Source organism: Patiria miniata, unplaced genomic scaffold, assembly GCF_015706575.1.
Source record: "Patiria miniata isolate m_02_andy unplaced genomic scaffold, ASM1570657v1 HiC_scaffold_5, whole genome shotgun sequence".
Lineage (NCBI taxonomy): Eukaryota > Metazoa > Echinodermata > Asteroidea > Valvatida > Asterinidae > Patiria > Patiria miniata.
The window spans coordinates 7,513,473-7,537,179 of NW_024037072.1; the positions used below are offsets into that span (position 1 = coordinate 7,513,473).

Below are 23,707 nucleotides of genomic sequence, written 5' to 3' on the forward strand. Positions count from 1 at the left end.
AAATGAAAAACAAAAGTATTTCAAACTCACAAATTTTTCTTCCTTTAATTTCTCTGTCGTTATCCTCTGGGTGAATGTGAAATACAGCTGTCTCATCCGAGAATCGCCGATGAATAAGACGCGCTGGCCCGCAAGGCATTTAGATGAATCTCTACAACAAACAAACAAAACATTCATGGTGAAAGACACTGTGAATGCTACATGTACAGGGTAATATAAAAAATACTACTGAGTGACAGGAAGATATGATGATGAATATGGCACAACCCATCTGTTGTGATGTGGCTTATCTACTTATCGGTGATTGATGTTTCAGATCTCGCATTTCAACCGTTTAGGAAAAAAGTACAGTTGAGTGCTGATGTTCTCGTACCGAATTGAAGTGTACATGTTGGTGCGATGTGAAAAGTGTTGCAAGTATTGTTAAAGGGAATATACATTTTCTTTAGCTGTAAATTTTAGAAATGGATGGATTTGGGAGTAGTGTATTATAGTAAATATTGTTACACTGACTGGTTTAAAGTTTTGTGTTCGTAGATGCTGGATAAACCAAAAAAAACATATGTTCTTGTAGTCTGGTTCCCTGACCCCACTTAAGATGAAACAATGCAATTTATAGACATCAGAGAATTGTAAGGTCGTGAAACCAGTGTAGCTGGCTTGTACCCGTTCAAAGGTGTGAAACTGATTGCAAACAAACTAAATACCGGTATGGTAAATGTGGGGCAGTATTTGAAGAAAAAAAAGCCAGTTTTTTCCAAACACTGGTCAGCCGACCAGCATTGGAGACTGATACAGAAATACCACTTTTCTTGAAAATGTCAGCACACCAGATGCCATGATTTTAAAGGATGATTTAGACTCTCATTCATAAACAGTCCAGTAAGGTATTTCATAGTAATTTGGTAGTTTTGTTTTTTGATGTTTGCAAATGTTGTATTTTCCCTTTCAACGTGCATGAAATAATGTGATCAAGCAAAAAACAATATACAGTTAACAGTAATGCAGAAAATTAAAAGCAGGGACACTGTTTGTTACATACCATGGGAAGGCAGGAAAGGGGTGGGGGAGAGGGGGTGGGAGGGTAGATAATTGGGGAGGCAAGACAGAGGCAGGCAGTAGATGTAATGTAGGCACCGAAGCAAGACAATAAACATATCAGATGCACTAGGAGGAACATGTATGGAGATGATTGTAAACATTGCCTTAATAATAATAACTCCAAATAAAAATGTAGAATGAATCTTTAAAGGTAGAGTCCATCATTTGCAGCCATCCGAAAAGTAACTGGCGTAATTATTGTTGAAAAACTAACTTGGTTGAAAGATAGTAAGGAGACTAAACTCCCTGTGAAATTATTCTTTCTGGGAAGCTGTCATTTTGAAGTAATCAACGAAAGAAGGCATTTCCAACGGTGATTCTTAAGAAGCACCGTAGGAAAATTTAAATTAGTAGTTCGTTTTGTTATTCAGCGCAGCGCGCACAAGTATTCGAACGACGCACACGCGCGCGTGGTTGTTATAATTCGTCGGATCAGTGCGCGACGTCGCGTATAGTTGCAATTCAAAACAATTCAAAACATGATTCAGCAACTTTTGATTTGAAATTGAGATCTTAGAATGCTGTTTTTCTCGGAATGTACAGCTGAAGCTTAGCTGAAACTTCATCAGGTTAGTTGCTCAGTATCCTTCATTAGATTTTGAACTCTTTTGTTGCTTCAAACGAACAAAATGCACAAATTACAAATGATGGACTCTACCTTTAAACTGAAAAATGTACTCACGCCATGCTGTATTGATGCATCATACAGCCGGCTGGCTGCCACACATTAGGCCCCAGATATCTGCCTCCATACAGAAGATCTTGACAAGTGTCTCTCCCTATAAGACAAAAAAAAAGAGAAATCTAGATGACTTCTTTTGAAATAAGTGGACCACTCCATTCCATCTCGAGACTGTGTTCGATTTGATTCAAAATCCCTGTTCACTTCTCACAAAACCTCTGCGAATTCAAGAAAGTCATGACAGCAGGGACCATTTGAGATGATGCAGGTACAGAAGATAGATATGGGTCAGAAAAAAAAATTACATGTTAAAACACCTTCTTATGTATTTTTTAAAATTATTCGGCACACTAGTACTGTACACAAGTACCCCCTCAATGGTAAGAAAAGGGAGAATCGAACGAGACCACTGAGAGAGATTCGCATGCTTTGCTGATGACGTTTGACGCTCACATGAAGAGCCCAATGGCTTCGTGCACATTCAGAATACAATTACTCTTGTGTACTTCGCGCTACATCCAAGAGAACCAGCGCATGCAGTGTGTCCCATCCTCTGGGCTTTCAAAAGTGGTTGAAAAGCGCCCTCTATTGTTCATGCATAGGCAGTGTGCATCTCATATCAAATTGTTGAGATGTAGATTTACGGGTCTGGTGAAAAAATAAATCACACAATCCTGCATGTGAATTACTTCCACATATTGTACATGTATTTGTACACTAGACCCTAAACGTGCAAGCGCTACATTTCATCACTGACAACTTACCGTAGTAATACCGAGCAATTCCATGACTGGATAGCACCAAGGCCAGGAGCACCACTGCTACTATCTTTCCATTCCTTTCAACTAGCACAGTTGAGAGTCTTTCAGAAATGGTTTGACATGAACTGACAACCACCGCGCCGCCTGCCATTTCCTCCATGAAATACACAACTGTACTTAAATAACATGCAGAATATTTCCTCCAATTTCCCCAGCAATCCTTGGCAACCAATGCAAGTCAGACAACACGATGCACAACCGATACGGCTCTTGTAGACTGACTCAAAAATGCTGTTGATTTGAAATCGATAAAGTGGGTGGAGTTCTCGATTAGCTTTGCACCGACAGAGAGGCAGCAACAACACGCTGACTCCTAACCTTGATGAAGGCAAACAATCTCCATTCACACCAACGGCTCACAACCAGTGGAACTACTAAACTGGAAATAATTCATTCGTATCCAGAACGCCTCGTCCACAGAAATACAGAGTACAGATTCCAAATATTGATTTTTTTATGGACCATGTCACCAATGACGTGGCTGACGTCACGCATTTAGGTTGTCGATAGTCAGAACAACCACCAAAGCATCTTCTTTACGTTTATTCCCATAATGTTCACACACACTTCAAATGACGTACGCTGTACACAATTTTGAGTATTGCCTTTTCTTGATAAATATGACAACAAATTTGACTGCTATAACATACTAATTTGCACTTCAGTGTAACATGGTCTACTCAGCTGAAAATATCTACACTCTTTGCCCACTACAAACTGGCAATAGTTTCTAGGCTTTCGGTTTGGGTAGTCAACCATGAGTTGGTGCACAATTGAAGATCACACAATGCCCTGAACTTACCCCCCCCCCCCTGTAACTGTGCAGGTGAAGGCCCATGCAAGGTACGTGTACATGTGCCAACCTATGTACATTTGTACAATGTACATGTAGCGAAGAACTGGTTTGTACACAATATAGTGTGGCAGGACCGGTTCAAGAGGTATTACTGACAAAAGATCACCTGACGTTCATGAGTGAAGCGCAATCATTTCAATTATTAATATAAGAACTCGGTGTCACATGCATGTATTACATACATGACCTTCTCTATTATTCACTATGAAAAAAAAACGAGAATCACTCTGACAAATGCAACCATGCATCCAAAAGGGTTAAGAAAAAAAGGAAGTAAATTATTTGCTTAAATAAACATAAATAAATAATTTTAGGATGGAATTTTGTGAGTGTGCATGTGTTTTTGTGATGGACATTTTTGGGGGGAGAGATGTACATGTACAGGGTGGTGCAAAAAGAAGGAAACCCACTTTTGACAGCAATTTCCGCCTACTTGTTGAGCATACATGTATTTCAAAAATTCAATTTAATGGTACTTAAATATTGATCTTTAAACATTAGAGATGAAAAAATGATTGCAAAAGCATATTTTGTCTCTGAGATATGGTAGTTTAAAAATTTCATGTGCAAGCCTGTTTGTCCACAGACGGTTTTATTCAATCCGCTTGACTGAGCTCCGGAGCTTGATTTGAAGACAAACAACACTACACTTCACTTACGCATGGACAAGAGTGAGTTGGGAGACTTGTACCCCGTATTCAAATTAGCATATTAACACTTTTCTTGCGATTTGTAAAAAAAAAATTCCCTATGAATGGTTGAAGAGCTTAAGTACATGTAGGTTAAAATTCCTGTCAAAAGTGGGTTTCCTTCTTTTTGCACCACCAAGTACGTATATCCAACATTACATACATGTACATGTATGTGTACATGTAGGTTGAATTCAACGAGCCCCTCCCATTTATGTAGGCTTGTGACTTTTCTTTTCACAAGCCTTAGGTCAACACTGAGTATACAGTGTTAATTAAAAACATATATTGGTGAAGGGCAAAACCTAATGTGGATGTTGGACAAATATATAAATCAAAACAAATACAAAAGTAGACACGCAATTATCAGTATAATATTTTCCAGTGAGACCCTTGCAAGGGTCACACTGAATTAGTGTGGCCCTGGCCCAGAGCAATCATGCATACTGTACGTCAATGCATTCACAGTGCATTATCGAGGCTAGAAACCACTCTCATAATGCCTTCCCTAAAATGCATTATCAAATGTGTCCGGTCAGTAAACAAACAAGCTGAAATGACAAAGGTGGTTGGTCAAATACATGTATATGGAATTTTGGGTTCAAGGTTAGACAAAGAGAAACAACTTCAATTTCTGTTTTAGTATTGAGAATGTGACGATTATTTCCAATATTCGATCATCAACTTTAATTTGATTAGTACTTTTTCACTTGAAATATATTCGAAAAATGAGAATGATCTCCAGGAAATGATGAAAATAACGTCCTTGGTGTTATTTTAATCACATCAGTTGCATGGTTTTATGACCGTGGGCCTATGTATTTGTCAAATGCCATACCTTTGTCGAAAGCAAATTTCTTAATTAAAATTGGTCAAATATCATCCATTTCGCAAACTTTTCTTTACATTATTTTAAAACTGTTTTGTCCATTTTTATCAAGCATATAGGCACATGCAAATCCAGGCTGGAGGCCACTTTATGTTCGTTTAGGTTAAACTCGAATAACGATTAGCGCATTTCAAATATTTGAATATTCGATCAAGTCCAAGTTAAAATACTCAAATACTAGATTGAAAATGAACAATGCAAGGGCCCATGGTACAATGTAGCTGGTGTTGCCATTTTATCCACGACATGGTTGCCATTTTATCCACGACATGGTTGCTTCAAGACATTGCTTTAAGCCTTAAGGCATTAATATTGTACTCAGGCAGTACGGCACCTCCATGTAACATTGATGACAGATTCCTGGCTAGCAATTACCTTCATATGCATGAGCCTAATTGACGTGCACAGAATGTCATCCAAGTAGACAGGTGTATTTTAAAGACATTGCATTCATCAAATCATCGGCATGTCACTGTTCGTTAGTATCAGTAGGATACCCAAAATCAAAACATCAGACTTTTGGGAGGCCAAAATCTCATCCAATCTGCATCCAATTTTGCTCTCATCTGTAAAATTTTCTGAGCATGTGTATAAAAGATCAGTGTCCTTCGTGGCATGCTTTTATTACCAAGCCCCTTAAATTTGCAGTGATTGTAACGATCGCAAATCACAGGCCGGGTCCAATACTTGATTGCAAACCTTTCAATTTTGAAACCTATGAACTATTATTTGGACTAGGACGAGATTCCTTGAACCAGAAAAAAAAATCCTTTTTTCCTTTTTTGGATGTCTGCAACCCTATGAGAAAGAAAAGTATATGTTTTGGGCACATCGTTGCCAGCAGAGTGGTTCCTACATACCGATACTGAACCAACCTATCCCGAAGGAACGGGACTATTTTCTGGCAGCCAATAATTCAAAATTGTAAAGTAATAATTCAACAACTAAACAGTTTGTCAACTTTGTCATTTAGTTTGTTTCTTTTTTTCGGTCAATGTCTCATTCAAAAGTGAATAAATTTTATACTGCTAGAAAAATAGCAATTTCGAAAAGGAATCTTTTTTTTCGGGATAAAACCCAAAAATAGCAAAGGGAATGAATCTTTAACAGCCGACCTTACTTTGTTCCTTGAACCAATCCACACGCGTACAAACCAAATAGGGTGCGTCAACTGGCGAACAACATTGTAGGCCTACATGTACATGTACCGGTACATACCGGTACAGCACGGCATCAACAGCTCCACAACTGAATAATACAGTGAATTTACAAAAGGTACGGTACAACATCTGCGGCCCGCAAGTATGTGTGTACGGTAAAATATACAACCAAAGAATCCCAAACATTGGTACAGCTACATGTAATTACAAGATGTGAAATGTTTTGCCATGTTTCGAAACTACCACAGCACAATGCTCCAGGCAACAAATAACCTAATCCGTGTGTAATGGTTAAACGTCCACTTGCAATTCACACAAAATGTGTACAAAACATGAAGCTAATGGTGTGAATGATTCATACAAAATACCGTATCTACAGGGTCCCAAGTTCACATAGATAGTCTATTTAACGACATTCATGTATGCATGCATACATGCATGATGCATGTATGTAACTGCAAGCACACAGCAACAAAACAAGGAGTGGCTTGAAATAAAGGACTTTAAACTTCTGTTTATAAACAACTTATTGTCACATACATGTAAATTATGAACGGGTGTAAATATTAATCTGGTAATAAAAAGTAGTTTTGAAAAGCGTGACCAATACATCTGCAAAAATGTTTTCTCTGATTTTTTTTTTAGCAATTTACATAAATGTACACATGTACATTCCAATATACATGTACATGCATTCAACTGGGGCCTTTATGTAATTTCAACTTTTCACCCCGCATTTGTCGTAACCTCCTAAATTCCTATCACAAGTACATGTAGTTTGATCCGATTGAGGTTGATTCATTTATGCAATTTATCTTCTTCTTCACACATCTTTAAACGAAATTGTCCAAATTAATTCATGTACATGTACATGTACATGTACCCGGTAAAGCTGTCATCTTTTGATGTAATGATCCAAACACATGTTTCTTCAAGGATTGTTTTCAGGAAGTACACAAGGAGACGAACTACAGTAAAACAAGATGACAGCCAGCATCAATCCCATGTGCAATAAAAAAAAATGATTGATCTCCCTTAATTTGCATCACAATATGCGAGGTGACTTTAGCTTTTTGCCATATTATATAAAATTCACAGATTACCAAGTCAAAACAATTCTCCTCTATAAAAGAAATACTGTGTATCGGTTGGTTTACGTGTAAAGTTCTAAGAAATCGTTCACCTGCAGATTGAAAAAACAAAACAACAGCATAATCATCCCAAAAGTAAAGAAGACCGCCACATAGACAGCCTACCAGACCAGAACCCCACCCAACAGACAGACAGATAGATAGATACAGATGAATACATCATGCCTCTTATAAATATGGTAGCTTTATACAGGTAGCCACATACATGTTTGTTGTGTAAATTAAAGGGAAAAGAGGAAGGAAGGGAAGTCATTAAACCTTCCGTCAAACAAATCAACCACCAAGTACATGACTCTTTGCACAGATGTTGTTCCTGAGTAAATTATATATCCCCTTTGAGACAGGTTGCGCTATTAAAACTTTCGGTCCTCCTAAACTACAAGCATTGGAATTTATCAGTTAAAAGAGCAATAAGGCCTGAAATCCCCCAAAATTGCACATTTTGGATTGTTTACTTTACTATATTTCAAAGGTCTGGTTGAAAGGAAACTAACTTAATGCCTTACCATTCCCGAAAAAAGATGAAAAACCCCTGTTGTTTACATCGGACGCGACAGACATTTTTTGACATACGTTTTTTAAGTCATATCTATTCAATGTATCGTACACGTTCTGTGTGTGAATATCGAATACACACAGCACCAATGCACAAAATGTTATTTCTCATACGTCCACATTATGCAATACCGTGCGGCTGGATTCACACCAAGCATTTAACAGCCCGATTTTTGGGGGACAAAATTGTGACCCCGATATTCGTTCTTGCAAAGTGCTCGCTTGAAATATAATCCGACTGTTGGTGACTGACTAGCCTGTGTAAAAGGCATGGCAGGGGAAGAGGATGGATTTTTTGACTGTCTGTGACTGTTCAGATAGAAGGAGGGTTAAGGAAGCGGATATTTGACAGTGAATCGATCCAGATTATTTTTTGGTTCAACCAGCAATATGTGCAGTGAGTGCTATAACAGAATGAAAATCCACTTTTAACTTTTTTGACTCCCCTACACGATATTGTATTTGTACATGTAGATAACAATGAAAACATGTTGAATATCTGCAGGATTAATTTTGTGGAATGAGGGTAGGGCTTTGAATTTTGATGGAAAATATGGGGTAAAAATGATGATGGCGACACAAATGTTAAATTGGAAGGCCCTAAAGTGTGTTAAATTTGAAAGCCCTCAACTCTGGAGTTCCCTTGCCAACTCTATTTAGAAATTGCCATCCATTTCTACATTCAAAATTAAGATCTAATAATTGATCTTCAACAAATATTCAAGTTTGTGAACTTAAGTCCCATTATCCCTTGTTGGTAAAAAAATCCATCTTTTGATTTAATTCATTTTTTCTTGCATAGCATCATTGTCTATTATGAGCCCTGTACCTTCATATTAATTCAAATTTCTTCAATACTCACCTTTAATGTAATTGTCATGTTCATTGTCTTTGTCATTTAGTTTATTTCTTATTGCATCAAGTACCGGTAGGGCCCATTGCTTTAAGCTTTGTCATTTTCTCTGATGCCATTTTCTTTTATATCAAGTTAATTGTCATGTTCATCGTCTTTGTCATTTAGTTTATTTCTTTTTTCATCAAGTACCGGTAGGGCCTATTGTTTTAAACTTTGTCATTTTCTCTGATGCCATTTTCTTTTATATCAAGTTAATTGTCATGTTCATTGTCTTTGTCATTTAGTTTATTTCTTTTTGCATCAAGTACCGGTAGGGCCTATTCCTTTAAGCTTTGTCATTTTCTCTGATGCCATTTTCTTTAATATCATCATTGTCTACTATGAGCCCTGTACCTTTACATTAAATTGACTTTAATACCTGTAGATTAATTCATGTTCATCGTCTTTGTCATTTACATTGGTATGTCTACGTTTCTACAAAGTCGTTATTATGTACCTGTTTATAGTAGCTTGTTTTTGTTCAGGAGACCCGTTTTTGACAAGCTGTGCTTTTTGTGGCTCCCCTGCATCTCTTGGTATTAATACTACGGTAGTTACTTGTAAATAATCTTTGTCGTCATAACCTACTGGAACTGTATTACAACCATTCTTTGTATATTTTTGTACTTCCATGGGATGAAACTAAAGTAAAGTGAAGTACCTAAATGCACATTTGCAGTGAAAATAAACATAGTGACAGTTTTCCTGCGCAGTTTGTGCTTTGTGATTCAGTGCGCCATGCGTGTTCACGGTACATTGCGCAGTGACCGCCATCTTTATTTTTGGGTTACGTGTTGTCGCCGCGCTGTCATCGTCATTTTACCCCCAGATCTCCCTCAAAATAAAAACCCTGCACTCTATCTATGACATACCTGTTTATTGAGAATGCTGCCAACTAGTTTCGTAGGTCTAATAAATTTAAAGTGGATTTTGTTCGCTTATAGGAACTCGGCCCTACACTACACAATCGCCCAAGTTAGTGATGGCCAGATATGGGAATCTTTCCAAATCAGGTATTAATTAAATAAAGTTGCATTTTCTCCCTCCCAAAAACTGTTCAAAATTTAAAACAGTTTGGTCAATATAATATTAATAAGCAGTTTCATGGTAATATGGGCCATCTTGTTCACGGGGCAAAAAGAACACACATTGCTAGTCACAGGCACATTTTTGAATGAATGACTTGGAAGTGCAAAAGTTTTCGATGGACGATGCGTACACAGCAAAGCGTGTAAATTTGTCCAATCACTAGGATAGCGCATATTACCGTGAAAGTGCTTATTATTATTTTGCCTGAGGCTTCAGATGTAATGTTGGAACCACAAAAAATTAGGTGTGCTAAACAACAATGCAGTGGCTATTGTTACAGCAGCCGTAATGTGATTTTCAAGTGTTATCGTAACAGAACCATCTAGTTCCCTGACCTAATATTATTCAATAGCAGACCTAATATTATTCAACGATAGCAGCTGCGGAAAGATTTCTAAATTCAAAGTTCACTCAACACCCTGTGTACAAACCCTATGAGATTGGACTGAAAAATTCTAAGTGTTTTCTAAGAAAATGCTTGTATTTTCTCACTGCTCAAATTGACTTTGATGACATGAAAATAAATTGCTATCTGGGGGTAGCTGGAGTTACCCAGCCCTGAGTTTTATCATTGGGTTGTCTATTAGGGCTGGAGCGAATTTTTCTCCTAACTTGTAGTATAGGCAAAATTTTTTGGAAAATGTTCAATTTTGTCCCCGTTACACACTAATTGCAACTGCAACTCACCCCAAACTTGCCTGGAATAACCATTACACAGGTCCTTGAAGTAAAAAACGATCCACGATGAAGATTCAGCCTACAATTGTAGTGAAAACAGGAGGAATAAGGCGAAGTAAAAAAAAAAACATGTTTAGCGTCCCCGCCCGCTTCCTTTTTAGAGGCCGCCTCCTTTTTTTTTTTTTTTTTTTTTTTTAAAAGACAAAAATTGATAAATTTTAACGATCTCTGACGAAAGAAATCGTATTTTTAGACGTTTATACCGTGTATAAAGCTGTGGAAATAGTCAATGAGTCCAAGTGGCGGCCATTTTGAAAAAAGCTGGTAACCATCTTGAAAAATAGCCCGGCCGCGTAGTCTTGAAAAATGTGTCGGGCGGCCATTTTTAAAAAAACAAAAAAACAAGTCAGGTGTGTTTACAAACACAAATGCCCCGCAACCGTGACTGTTCCCATGACATAACACCACTCTAACATCAACTTACATGTACCTTGGTCAAATGGAACGTTCATGACAGCATTAGTGTCTTCTGTAGGTTTTATATGAATTAATCCCTAATCCCTATGATCTCAGAATAAATACAAGATTTCTATTGTTTTAGCCACTGTGACCTTGACCCCTGACCTTTCGACCCCCAATGCGATAGGCTCCTTAGGATTGCCAAGGACAATCCACAAACCAAATTTGAAGTTCATATGTAAAGTATATCTCAAGTTATCTCGCTGACAAAATTTCTATTGTTTCAGCCACTGTGACCTTGACCCTTGACCTTTTGGCCCCAAATGCAAAAGGCTTCTTAGAATTGCCAAGGACAATCCACAAACCAAATTTGAAGTTCATATGTAAAGTATTTCTCAAGTTATCGTGCTGACAAAATTTCTATTGTTTCAGCCACTGTGACCTTGACCCTTGACCTTTCGGCCCCAAATATGCAAAAGGCTTCTTAGGATTACCAAGGACAATCCACAAACCAAATTTGAAGTTCATATGTTAAGTATTTCTCAAGTTATCGCGCTGACAAGATTTGTCCGGACACACACACCCACACACACCCAGTCGTTTTTTGCTATGCTTCCGAGGATTGGCTTTGTGTTTTCCTTTGTCCCTGTAATATAACACTCTCCCATAGACTAAGCACACAAACCTGCGTTCGAGGACAATAGGCACCTTCCTTCGAGGATCAATGGCCCCTTTGTGCTCCTTTTGTTGTCTGTCCTCAGGCGTAATGCCATGCAGGAACACACCCACCCACCCACCCACCCACCCACCCACCCACCCACCGCCAACAGCCAGCGCAGCCGGCAAAAACGAGTAGTTGACAGCGCTCTGTGCCTGATAATCGACCGCCATTCATTGTACACAATTTTTTTTGTGCACAAACCAATTGCGGTCCTGGCCAATCCAGCAAGGTTGTCAAGTTAGCGGTTATTCCTCCTGTTTTCACTGCAATTGTAGGCTGAATCTTCATCGTGGATCGTTTTTTACTTCAAGGACCTGTGTAATGGTTATTCCAGGCAAGTTTGGGGTGAGTTACAGTTGCAATTAGTGTGTAACGGGGACAAAATTGAACATTTTCCAAAAAATTTTGCCTATACTACAAGTTACGAGAAAAATTCGCTCCAGCCCTAATAGACAACCCAATGATAAAACTCAGGGCTGGGTAACTCCAGCTAATCTGGGGGCTTGTTCATGTTGTTAGTCAATACAGAGGAAAATTAGTGAACTTCTTATATGGAAATCTTTCCCAAAACGGAGTAAAACTTACCAAAAATGAGATAGGAAATTCCATGGCTAGCAAGCACAAGAAAAAGAAGACTAAATGCCACAATTTTGGCGTTATTTTCGTCCACTTTATCGGGCATTTCTTTTGCTCCTTGTTTGGATGCCGTCCTCCCAGGCGAAGCAGTAGCCATCTCGATTTTCAGTCTGGTGTCTTTGACATCAGGCTCCTGTCCGTCCATGGAATGTGCAGTTTCAAATTGACAACAGATATGACGTCTGGGCACAAGTCGAGTAATCACGAGTTGACAGCTGCGAAAATTTAACAAAAATTAAAACTAGTAAAGCCCAAAAATATGCCAATATAAAATCCCTCTCGACCACTCCATCAGTTCTCAGTTATCATGTAAGTACGTTGGAACAGATAATCAGTTTTGTACAATAAATGCACAGCTCCGTGCGTCCCATTTTGTTCGATTAAAATTACGCACCATTATCACAGCTCACAGCAGTCAAGAACGTTCATCGATTTTGCTAATTTTATGTTAGTCAACAAACAGAACAGCGCCCTCTTGCGACTCGACAAGTGTGGCGGTATGCATATGATCGGTCGACCATAACAGTTTTACACCTGTGTAAGTGCGTTCATTTAGGATGATTTCTGTGTGATTTTGGTTAAGGAGTAATTATGATATATTTTTAAATTGTTCTTATGTTTTAATGCATTGTACTTCGAGAGCAATTCTCTTCTCTGAGGGAGGTTACGATCATACAAACCTTCACACTTGTCCTACAAGTCCAACTTACAAATTGTGGGGAGTGTCCCACATTCACAATACATGTTGTTGCTGGCATTGCATTGTGGGATATTTTTGTGAGAATGTGACTATGATTTATGCTCCTTTTTACTTTGCTTGACATGTCCACTCTGCTTCTGTTTTCCCATAAACATTGCGGTTTACACCACCATGACGGTGTAAAGATCGTACTCACCTAGCTCTACTGAGTGGAGCGTTGAATTACGGGTACCCCTCCATACAAACGCTCCACCGATTTGCCATACTTTGGTAGCACTTACACGGTCGTCATGACGGTATGCATTTTGTGCATGCCCTCGCGAGGACAAGGCCCAAAAAAACTGATAAAGAAAATACAAATGAGGAAGACAGTAACCCTGGATAGATCCACACATTCATGACATTCCATAAGACCCCTCAAATTGTTTCAAACAACCGGTAATTTTGAAAAAAGAACAAAATAGTCTGAACTTACCGCTGTCTGCCGAGTTGCACAGTCTATTTCACTGACATGACTGATGCATAATTCATTGCGCGCGTGTGTGACGTCACTATTGAAGAAAAACAAGTTGCGCTTACTCAATAGCTGTTTCATGTAGTCATATGTGCCCCGCGCCGTCTGACTGTGGGTTTTTGGTGCGGGGCACATATCAGTACATGAAACAGTCACTGATTAAGCGCGACTTGTTTTTCTTCAATAGTGACGTCACACACGCGCGCAATGAATTATGCATCAGTCATGTCAGTGAAATAGACTGTGCAACTCGGCAGACACATTTAATTGTGAGCAGTAAGTTCAGACTATTTTGTTCTTTTTTTCAAAATTACCGGTTGTTTGAAACATTTTGAGGGGTCTTATGGAATGTCATGAATGTGTGGATCTATCCAGGGTTACTGTCTTCCTCATTTGTATTTTCTTTATCAGTTTTTTTGGGCCTTGTCCTCGCGAGGGCATGCACAAAATGCATACCGTCATGACGACCGTGTAAGTGCTACCAAAGTATGGCAAATCGGTGGAGCGTTTGTATGGAGGGGTACCCGTAATTCAACGCTCCACTCAGTAGAGCTATACCAAACTAGTTGGCGACATGAAGAACATGCAGGTATGTCATAGATAAAGGGCAGGGTTTTGAATTTTTGACGACATTTGGGGGTAAAATGACGATGACAACGACAAAACGTAATACGAAAATAAAGATGGCGATTGACCGATCATCGCCCGATGTACATGATGTACCGTAAACGCCCAAGGTGCGCCGAATCGCACGGCACCAACTGTAAACCGCGTCGGAAAATTGTAATTTCTACCCAAGAAACTTTTCAAAAATTACAAAAATGGTGTCATAATATTGAGAGAAGCCTGCTTTAGGTTGAAAAAGTCATTTTTGAGTAATAAAAAACACCCTTCACAGGCTTCACTCTAATTTGATTGAAACTAAACAGGGGCCCTACACTACACGATCGCCAACATTAGACATGACTATGGCTATGCAGCTCAAGGCGGTCACAACACAGAACAATAAAAATTTAGAAGAAATTGTAGCAAACCAAATGGTGTTGGAGGATTAGCCCCATTCCCCCCTCCTCCCCTCAAATAAAATTCGCAAAAGAAATAAACATATTTATTAAATAAATTTATAAAAAAAATTAGCTTTTCATTGTACGTAGTGTAGCCATTCATATTTGGAATTTATGTGTGTTTTTTTTCAGGAGCTGAACTTTGATAAAGTTGTGGTCTCGTCTGCTGCTGAAGCATGGGCAATAATGAGAATGCCATCAAATGTATCGCTGTCGTAGCGATCATTGTAGTCGTACTCATTCTTATTCTTGTGCCTTCGTCTTTCCATGGGGTTGAATATTATCAGGTAAAATATCATATGTAGTAAATTAGTTTTCTCCTTTTTCTTTATTTTTAACATATTATCTTTTGGAAAGATTTCCATATACGAAGTTCACTAATTTTCCTCTGTATTGACTAACAAGCCCCCAGATAGCAATTTCATGTCATCAAAGTCAATTTGAGCAGTGAGAAAATACAAGCATTTTCTTAGAAAACACTTAGAATTTTTCAGTCCAATCTCATAGGGTTTGTACACAGGGTGTTGAGTGAACTTCGTATATAAATCTTTCCTATCTTTTTAATATTGTTTTTATTTGTACCTATTGGCTGTTTATGTACCGCACAAATTGCTATTCTACAAAATCAATGTTAAGCAAATATTTAAAATTTGATCTCAAACAGTATTTTGTTAAGGAGCAGGTTTTTCTGTTTGCAGTGCATTGAATAAAACTTGAGAAAGTTTCAGGAATATAAAATGTCATGCGTGTCCTTGTACATGTCTTTTAAAATCCCTGTCATTTTTTGTGTTCTTGCAGTTTGGTTTTACCAGACGGAAATCAACCGGCACCGTGAATACCGACGAAGTCTTTACAACTGGCAACTATTTCATCGGCATTGACTACGAGTTCAAGATCTTTCCAGCCGACGCCCACTTTGTTGATTTGACCTCTGTTGCAGTTTTCACCAGTGATAGATTAGAGGTAAGGTTTGATTGGAAGCTGGATGGACTCAAAATTGAATCCATGAGAATCCTACAAAAACCCAGGTGTTAGATGTGGAAGATTTTGAAATCTTGCCCCTATAGAATCCTTGTTGAAACCTTGAATTCCTGAGATTTTGCCTTAAAGTTGTTTTTACCTGTAAAACTTTATTATTATAGGCAATCCCTCCAGGTCCAGGGAGACATTCTTTACAGCAAAAGATGCCTAAGGTGACACGGTCGATGACTCAAAAGTCCGATCCGTCAGCCACACTTTCTCAGGCAAATGTCACAAGTTGTAGTCGGAGGGAGGGTTATGGTTTGGTTATGGTTATGGTTTATTTTTTTCATATCATAGCACAAACAACATAATAAACAGGAAACTATATAAAGAATGACAAACAATGATACGAGGGATCCAGGTAAAAAGCATATGCTTGTACAAGACCTGGAACCCATAATTACAAATTAAGCTAATAAATTAATGTGTACATACAATAGGCTAAATTCTATCAGGTAAATACACTTATACTAATAAAAATTGAAAAGAAATAAAATTAACAGCAAAAATATTCACATTCGTATGAATATACATAGGCCTACACTGTACTTTCTTACGTCCATACATTACAAGAAATAAATCAATTAATTAATTACAAAACAAGTAAGGGAGGAAGGGGCAAAGAAGCAAAAAGTGGCCAAGGAATTATAAAACAATACTATATTTTTCAACAATCTGTGAGACGGCATGAATATACAATTTATTGGGATACTTAATTATCAGTATAATTTGTCAGTAGCAACGTTTTCATGTAGTTTTTGAAGTTCTTCATTGATCTAAAGATAGGCATTGGTTTGAGGTGGTTCCACAATAGAGGTCTGTATATCTGGAGTTATTCATTATCCTAAGTGTTTTCTTTTGCATAATATACAATTTGGTTGGACCATGAAGCTGTCTTTCTTGTTCCCTCTCCTTTCTCAACTGTCGCTTAGCGGCTGTCTGAGCTAGACGATTGGTCTCAAAGCTGTCGGTGCCTCTCGATCTGTGCACCAGTTGCCTCCATGAGGCTCTGTCTCCTGCCTGGTCCTCCCAGGATGCAGTGTTGATGTTGCACTTCTTAAGCGATGTCTTTAGGGTGTCTTTATAGCATTTTCTTTGCCCTCCGCGAGTCCGGTGTCCTTGGCTCAGTTGGGAGAAGAGTACTTTCTTGGGAAGGTGCTCATGTGACATGCACACACAGTGACCTGACCATCTCAGCTGATGTTTGATAATCAAAGGCTAACTCCAGAGGTCTTTTCTTGCTTAGCAAGTGTGCTAAGCATAACCTAGTCATCGCCAACACCAGTTTCAGACAGAGCAATAAGTATAAGACAACTTAGGTAAAAAAAAAAAGTCTCCGGTTTCTGGTATGCGCGCGCGTCGCCGTAGCCATGTGCGTCGGCAAAATGAAAAAGGTTTTTTTTTCAATACAAGATGATGTCGCAAAACCGCCAAACTCACTGGTTTGACTGGAATCCTGCTGCTGCACAATTTTAACGTGTTTTTAGATGGGGTTATGATCGAGAATAAGCTTTATGTGGCCTCTCTGGACTCCCATATATTTGCACTAAGTTTAGTCGGGCACCATTTGCAGTCATCAGCCAACATTTGAAGCCAAAAAAAAAAAAAAGCCGCGTCGCCGCACCACTTTTGGGGCAAGCTCCATACCAGAATCCGGAGGCTTTTTTTTTTTGCCTTAGAGACACTACCGCTTGAAACACTGGCACCTTCTGGACTTTGTAATTGTTCGGAGACGAGATCTATGATGTTCGCATCACCCGTGTCATGAGAGGTGCGAATGACTGTTGGACTGATCTACTGAAAACTTTAGATACCAGAGGAAGGGGTATTTTAAGGGGTGCCTTTTTCTGGGGTCCTCAGTAACCCTCTGCCAATCATTTCCTGCGCTTTGCTTTTTCCGCTCATCACAAATGTATTGCACAAAGAATGTGTGATGAATGGTACCCCCTACATGTGCACAAACCCATGTATTCTTTGCGGGAGCACCAGGCGTATCGGTGCAGTGCCTTTTAGAGTCCCACCTAACTCTCTCTTTATTACCAAGCGAGGGGGTACTTCTACAAGGAGTCCATGTCGAAATGAAGAGCTTGGCATATATTCTTTGTATTGCATATGGGCAATTCCATGAGAAAGTGGACATGGCTGAAAAGTGAAACATTTGTAAAATCTTCAAAACTACCGGTACAAGCATTACAACCTCACATTCAGTATCAACTTAAATGGGACATACAGACCTTTCCTTTGAATTGTGTGGCAGTGAGATGGAGTATGGTTAAGTATATGGTAGTGGATATTTTGCCGGAGGTAATGACGGCAAACTAACGATTACTAAAGGTTTGCCGGCGGCAATCCATAGCAACAGAGGGCGCTGTACTCTTTAAAATAGGGCTGAATTATAAGATGTATTAAATTCCCACCAAAAGTTGTATAGCACGTTTGGTGTAATGGTTAAGCAAAGGCTCTAGTAAGCAGGATGACTCGCGTTCGATTCCGACCGCACCACATTTTTAAGTTTTTTTTTCTCATCCCCAAATAAATAAGAATATTCTTCTTTTATTATTTTAACATGTCTCAAACATTTTTTGCATTACATTTTCTTTTTCAGATTTGTGGCTCTGGAGGATTTTTTTTAAAAGGGAAATAAAGTCCAAAATTATAAAATGGTCTGAATCCCATCTTGTGAATACGAGGTAACAACGATAATTTTGGCATGGAGCCAGACTAAAACTTGTCACCGGAAAATGTTTAAGTACAAAAAAACAGTAACTGCGCATGTTCAGTGCATATCCGGCAAACTAACGTTTACTAAAGGTTTGCCGTCTCCGGCAAAATATACACTGCCTAAGTATATATCTTATGGATTTTAGGTAGTCATTTTGGTACAGTGGAACGTTGCTATACCGAACACTGCTATACCGAACATTCGGCTATACCGAACACCAGTCTTGGCTCCCAATTTTTGTGTTGTTGGAAATGTCAACAGAAGAGCGAGAAATAGCTATTATTAAAAACTGTGTAATTACATAATTCAAAAGTCGCACGTGTTCGAAGTCGTCTTTCAGTAACAACCAGGGCGTACTTGGTGAAGTTCTGCTACGGAATTGAAAATATTAATGGACAAGTTTGGCGACTCCGCGCGTGGTTTGTAAATGCAACTACACAATATCAATGATCAAAAGAGGGCGCCAAAAATGTGTGAAAATCGCTACACCGAACGATCGCTATTACGAATAATTTCTGTGGATCCCACGATGTTTGTTATAGCGACGTTCCACTGTACCTTGTTTTTACATGCAAAATGCAACTTTTGTTATTGTGAGTTTTTTGTTTTTAGGACAGAGAGAAAGGTTCATAATCTATGCCAAAAGATTTTTTTTTTGTGAGATTAGATTGATATCTTGCGTGTTTTACCTTGTACGGAAGATTGGCGGACAACTGTAACGTAACTGATCAAGATTTTCTGGCAATGCTTTAAAGTGATAAGAGAAATTGAGAAATGTTATATGTCAAAAAAATTGTCAGTAAGTGAACAATTACTGATGTACTATAATTTATTCAGCTGTATCCCATATCAAGATTTGTCCTTTTTTTGTGTAATGTAACTGTTGTGGGATCCGTTCATAACCGATACGCCGTTATCAATTTCTTCCACAGGTCCGGCTTGACTGCACATTCCAGTACTTCTTGCGTCAGGAAGACTTGAAGGATCTTCACGACACTTACGACATCCAGTACAAGGACATCCTGCGCACCAACGCCATCGATGAGCTGAAGGGCGCCACTGTGGACTTCAGCACGCGCGACTTTGGCGACAAACGGGCCGAGATTGAGAACACTCTGTTTGATGCCGTCAGGAAACGGCTGGGAGGAATCTGCTGCAAGCCGGGTTGTAAGAACTCGGCTGAAGGTGGGTGCTCAATATTTCAATGCTTCATATTTTTTTAAGGAATTAATACTCCTTCTCCGGCTGACAGATTGAACAAAGGCCTCTATGTCCGTGACTAGTCTGTTTGCACAAGTACCCCCTCAACGGTAAGAAAGGGAGATTTAGAACAGAGCACTGGGAGAGACATTCAAACGCATTGCTGACAACGCCTGCCGCTCACGCAAAGATGCTATGGCGTTGTGTATATTTAGAATATATTTTGTCGTTCATACTTGGCACCAGATATGCGTGAACCAATATACACATGTGGTGTGTCCTATACAAAAAGTGCCCTCTCTTGTTCTGGCATGGAGCCCATAGAAAGCGATTGAATTTTTTTCTATGACTGTTCAGGCAGCAGTAGGGTTTTTAGCACCTGTACTACATTGTATTACATTGTATTACATTGTATTTAAATTGTATTACATTGTATTACTTCCCTGATGAGTCTATGGAAAAAAATACAGTGCTTGGTTCAGGGAGTAACAGGCAAGGCGGTTACAACGAATGGGTAACTTGATATTTGTTGGCACCTCGGGTATTTACGTCATAGAATGGGGATAACACAGGTGTACACAGTAACTTACTGTAGATAGCCTCACTTTACACAGGCGTTGTTCGGTCAGTGCCGGATTTCATGGAGCAGTTCACCACATACAAGTGCTTCGATAATTTGGGCAATGTGTTCCAAAAATTTCAAGACGATAGATGCTATGAGGAACGATGCTATTCTGAATATACTCAAAGCCATAGCATTTGTTTGAAGGAAACCTTGCAATCTCCCCAAAGTCACCTCTAAAACTAGTTATTGTTGAAAGTAACGCACTTCCTTTTGTTTCGACAGGCTGTGAAGACAGGTGCAAGCCCGTGGAGGACTGCACCAAGGAAGACAAGGGGTTCTTTGCGGACGTCCGCTATTTCCAGTTGGGTTATGTAGACATCCCCAATGACGTCATCAGCCGCAACCTGCAGACTCTGACTCAGCTGGAAGATGGGTTCCGCGAAAAGTACATCCAGGATGCCCAGCTCGCGAGGAAACTCACCGAAGAAATTGTGAGTTGAATTCCTTGAAACAAAACAAGTGCAATCCGTGACGAGTTTAGCCATAGAGTTTGCTTGACTGTGATATGCGGTGTAATGGTTAAGGGGTACAACTAAAGGCGCGATGGTACATTTACCATGTGACCCTGATGGGGCGCAAGATGCTTGTGTTCTTGGGCAGGACACTTTACTACAATCGCCTCTCCCCATCCAGGATTACAAAATTGGAGATCTGTTGAAGGTAGAAACAAGATTGCAGCTACTGCAGACAAAAAAAAAGTAGTCTCCTGGCTTGATGATCAAGGTTATTAATTTTAAAGCGCTTTTTGGGTATAAAGCAGTTTATGAGCACCACATTATGAACTACTTCAAAATGAAGCATTTTGTTTTCATTTTTAAACAGGTGAAAAAAATTGAAAACTCGGCCGAGGAGATTTCCCAGAATGCCACAGCCCAAGCAGCGCTGATCCTCTCCCAGGCGAATGCCGGGGCCCGGGCGATCGTGGAGGGTTCCTTCAACCGCGGCCTGGCCAAGATCTACACGGACCTCAGCATCACGGATCAAGACCAGAAAGCCTCGCTGAATTACATCCGAACGCTGCGGGACCAGGAGAACGCATTCTTGACGGTCAACTTCAATACCCTGGTGACGGGACCGGTCTATAGGGGACAGACATAGAACAGGCCATAGTGGCCACAGTATACCAAAATCTTGTTTCTGGTTTAGTTGGTCAAACAGTGGAACAGTGGCCACAGCAAAAAAAAATGAATTGGTTCTGGTTTTACAACGTATCGTTGAAAGTATGCTTCACTATATTTGGGCATTTGTGACCAAGAGGGGGAGGCCTTCAATAAAAAAAACCTGTCTCCCACCAAATTAAAGTAGGGGTGGAAAACAACTTAGCTTAAACCAGAAACAAGATTGTTTTTTTTAAAGGATTATCGTATCTTTATCCATTTATCACTTCGGCATCTGTCAGCAACTTCATTTTTCAGGCTCATGGATGTGTCTGGCATCCCGATGGTGCATGTACAAAGCTAATGTACTTTCTGAGGTTGCCTGACTCTTCACTGATCCCAAGCATTTCCCTAAATGAACATTTACAATCTGGACAGCTGATTCTGACATTTATGCCAATGTAAACAACAGGGAGGGGAAAAGAGCGCTCACAGATTTGAAGATATAGCAAGCGTCTTTATTTCTACGACCTGGTTATTTTTGAGGGAGCAATACAGTGCTATGATTGAATAATTTGGCTACGGCTAGAATTGCACATAAACCTATGGAAGCCACTGAAGCCGCTTCTCAAAGACCCATGTTTTTAGATACAGCCTAACTTGAGGTCAGGTGATCCTCGGTTTTCATTGTCAATGGAGGGCGCTCTTTCGAAATTAAATCCATCCGGGGACTTTACACGTAAGAAATTTGGAAGATTGTATCGGTCTCTGGAATTGCTAGGATTACAGTAGAATGCCACTATAACAAACATGATGGGGTCCATGAAAAGTATTCATTATAGTGGTTGTTTGTTATAGTGATTGTACATTATGATAGAATTTGATATTTCAGGAGCCGAAAGGGGTGTTCGTTATAGTGGCGTTTTACTGTATATGATCCGCTTGAAAAAAATATGAAGAGCAGCTGCAATTTGTAGAGCATTTATCCACCCACCAATGACCTTTTTTTCTATGAACTGTGTAATTACTTGCAATGTACTCGTCTATAGTTTTTTCAAAGATTTTTCTACCGAGTCTTCAGTGCCACTAAGAACACCCGTTCAGGCAACTGTAAGTTAGTTTTGTAACGCGGGTAGAAAATTTGTCAGTTTGTGATTGGCAGTTTAGATTTCAGCTATAATTGTAAATGGTATTCTGATTCAGTTTTGGTAAATCAAAAGGTTTTTCCATTACGAAGCTTTCAGCTTTACTGTATTGGTTTGTGCTGGTCCCAGAGAGCCGGCCTATTGTCCTCTATGTACCTATCTCACTGACTGACTGACTGACTGTCGCTTGTCAGCTGGGCAGTTCTATCTTATAGGGTTACCCCGTAACACTAATGAATAGGCAAAATCCAGCCCTTGAGTAGACCAGATACGTCAAAACATCCAGTGAGTAGCCATTTTGAATCGACTGAATAGAATGTATGCACTCTGGGGCCAGCTCTACTAGGCTTGCTTTGTCCTTTTCCCCTTTTGAGGAAAAACTGGGCATTTCTTTTTGACCTTTTTCAAAATGTGTTCAGCATTTATTCAAATTCATGTTTTTATTCAGTGCTTTATCCCACGTACTAGTTGACATAGTTTAAAGAAATAATTCCTCGTTTATATTTTATATATTACAAGGACTTTGAAATCCTTAATCCTGATTGTATCATTCAATAATGTGTAATTCATTCATATTTTCATAGGTATTCTCATGATGGGGTCATAATTAGTACATATTTACTCAGGTTTTTTCTTTTTCATTTTAAGAAACTACTAAGTTAGAATGTATATACTTTTGATGAGTTTTGTAACTACTAGTCCTAATTGTTAATACATAATCAATTTAAATTCTAAATAATTTAACACATGCTTCATTGAAATGGTGTGAAATACACTACTGTATATACTTTATTCACAACTTGGCCATATTAGACTTCAGTTACCTGTCGTTAATAATTAATTTCCAGCGCCTGGAGTACCTAATTGTTGGTATATATGTGCGCAATAAGACTCCGGTATTATTATTATTATTATTAAATTGAGAGCGAGGTAAAGTTCATTACAAATTAATATTACCAGTCTGCTCTGATGAATAGTTTAAAATTTGTGAGTAAACATACCGTTTTGAACCACATTTAAAAAAAAAAAAAATTAAAGTGAGGCTTGGAACGCACTCTAATCATACAATAGGCTGGCACCATCCATTCAAAATTCAACAGTTTACAGCTTATGGAAGGGATTCAGGGAACATGATCAAAAATGGCTTCCTTGTGAATAAGGTGTATTGTATAAAGTAAACAATTTTGAGGCAATATTTTCATAAACCTGGGTAAAATTATTTGGTCAATGTCCTA

General features: G+C 39.0%; 2 protein-coding genes across 4 annotated transcripts in view; one reads left to right on the forward strand and one right to left on the reverse strand.

Annotated features, from left to right (window-relative positions):
• LOC119740732 (N-acetylneuraminate 9-O-acetyltransferase-like) overlaps positions 1–12,556 on the reverse strand; it is a 35,293-nt gene extending 22,737 nt beyond the window's left edge. The window contains exons 1-3 of one of the 2 annotated variants that reach the window (XM_038216133.1): positions 12,332–12,556; positions 1,784–1,880; positions 31–151 (exon numbers count right to left, since the gene is read on the reverse strand). In XM_038216133.1, the coding sequence (XP_038072061.1) occupies positions 31–151; positions 1,784–1,880; positions 12,332–12,527 (414 nt within the window). In that variant the 5' untranslated portion in view covers positions 12,528–12,556. Of the gene's footprint in view, positions 1–30; positions 152–1,783; positions 1,881–2,547; positions 3,384–12,331 lie in introns of those variants that run through there. The other variant, XM_038216134.1, reaches the window with a different exon arrangement.
• LOC119740733 lies at positions 12,554–23,537 on the forward strand. 2 transcript variants are annotated; one of them, XM_038216136.1, is made up of 6 exons: positions 12,554–12,691; positions 14,793–14,947; positions 15,459–15,623; positions 19,338–19,590; positions 20,453–20,661; positions 21,053–23,537. In XM_038216136.1, exons 2-6 carry the CDS (start codon positions 14,837–14,839, stop codon positions 21,326–21,328), a joined length of 1,014 nt encoding a protein of 337 aa, XP_038072064.1. In that variant the 5' UTR covers positions 12,554–12,691; positions 14,793–14,836; the 3' UTR covers positions 21,329–23,537. The 2 variants fall into 2 exon arrangements, with proteins under 2 accessions (XP_038072064.1, XP_038072063.1); XM_038216135.1 differs by lacking the exon at positions 12,554–12,691 and adding an exon at positions 12,836–12,920.
• The last annotated feature ends 170 nt before the right edge of the window (positions 23,538–23,707 follow it).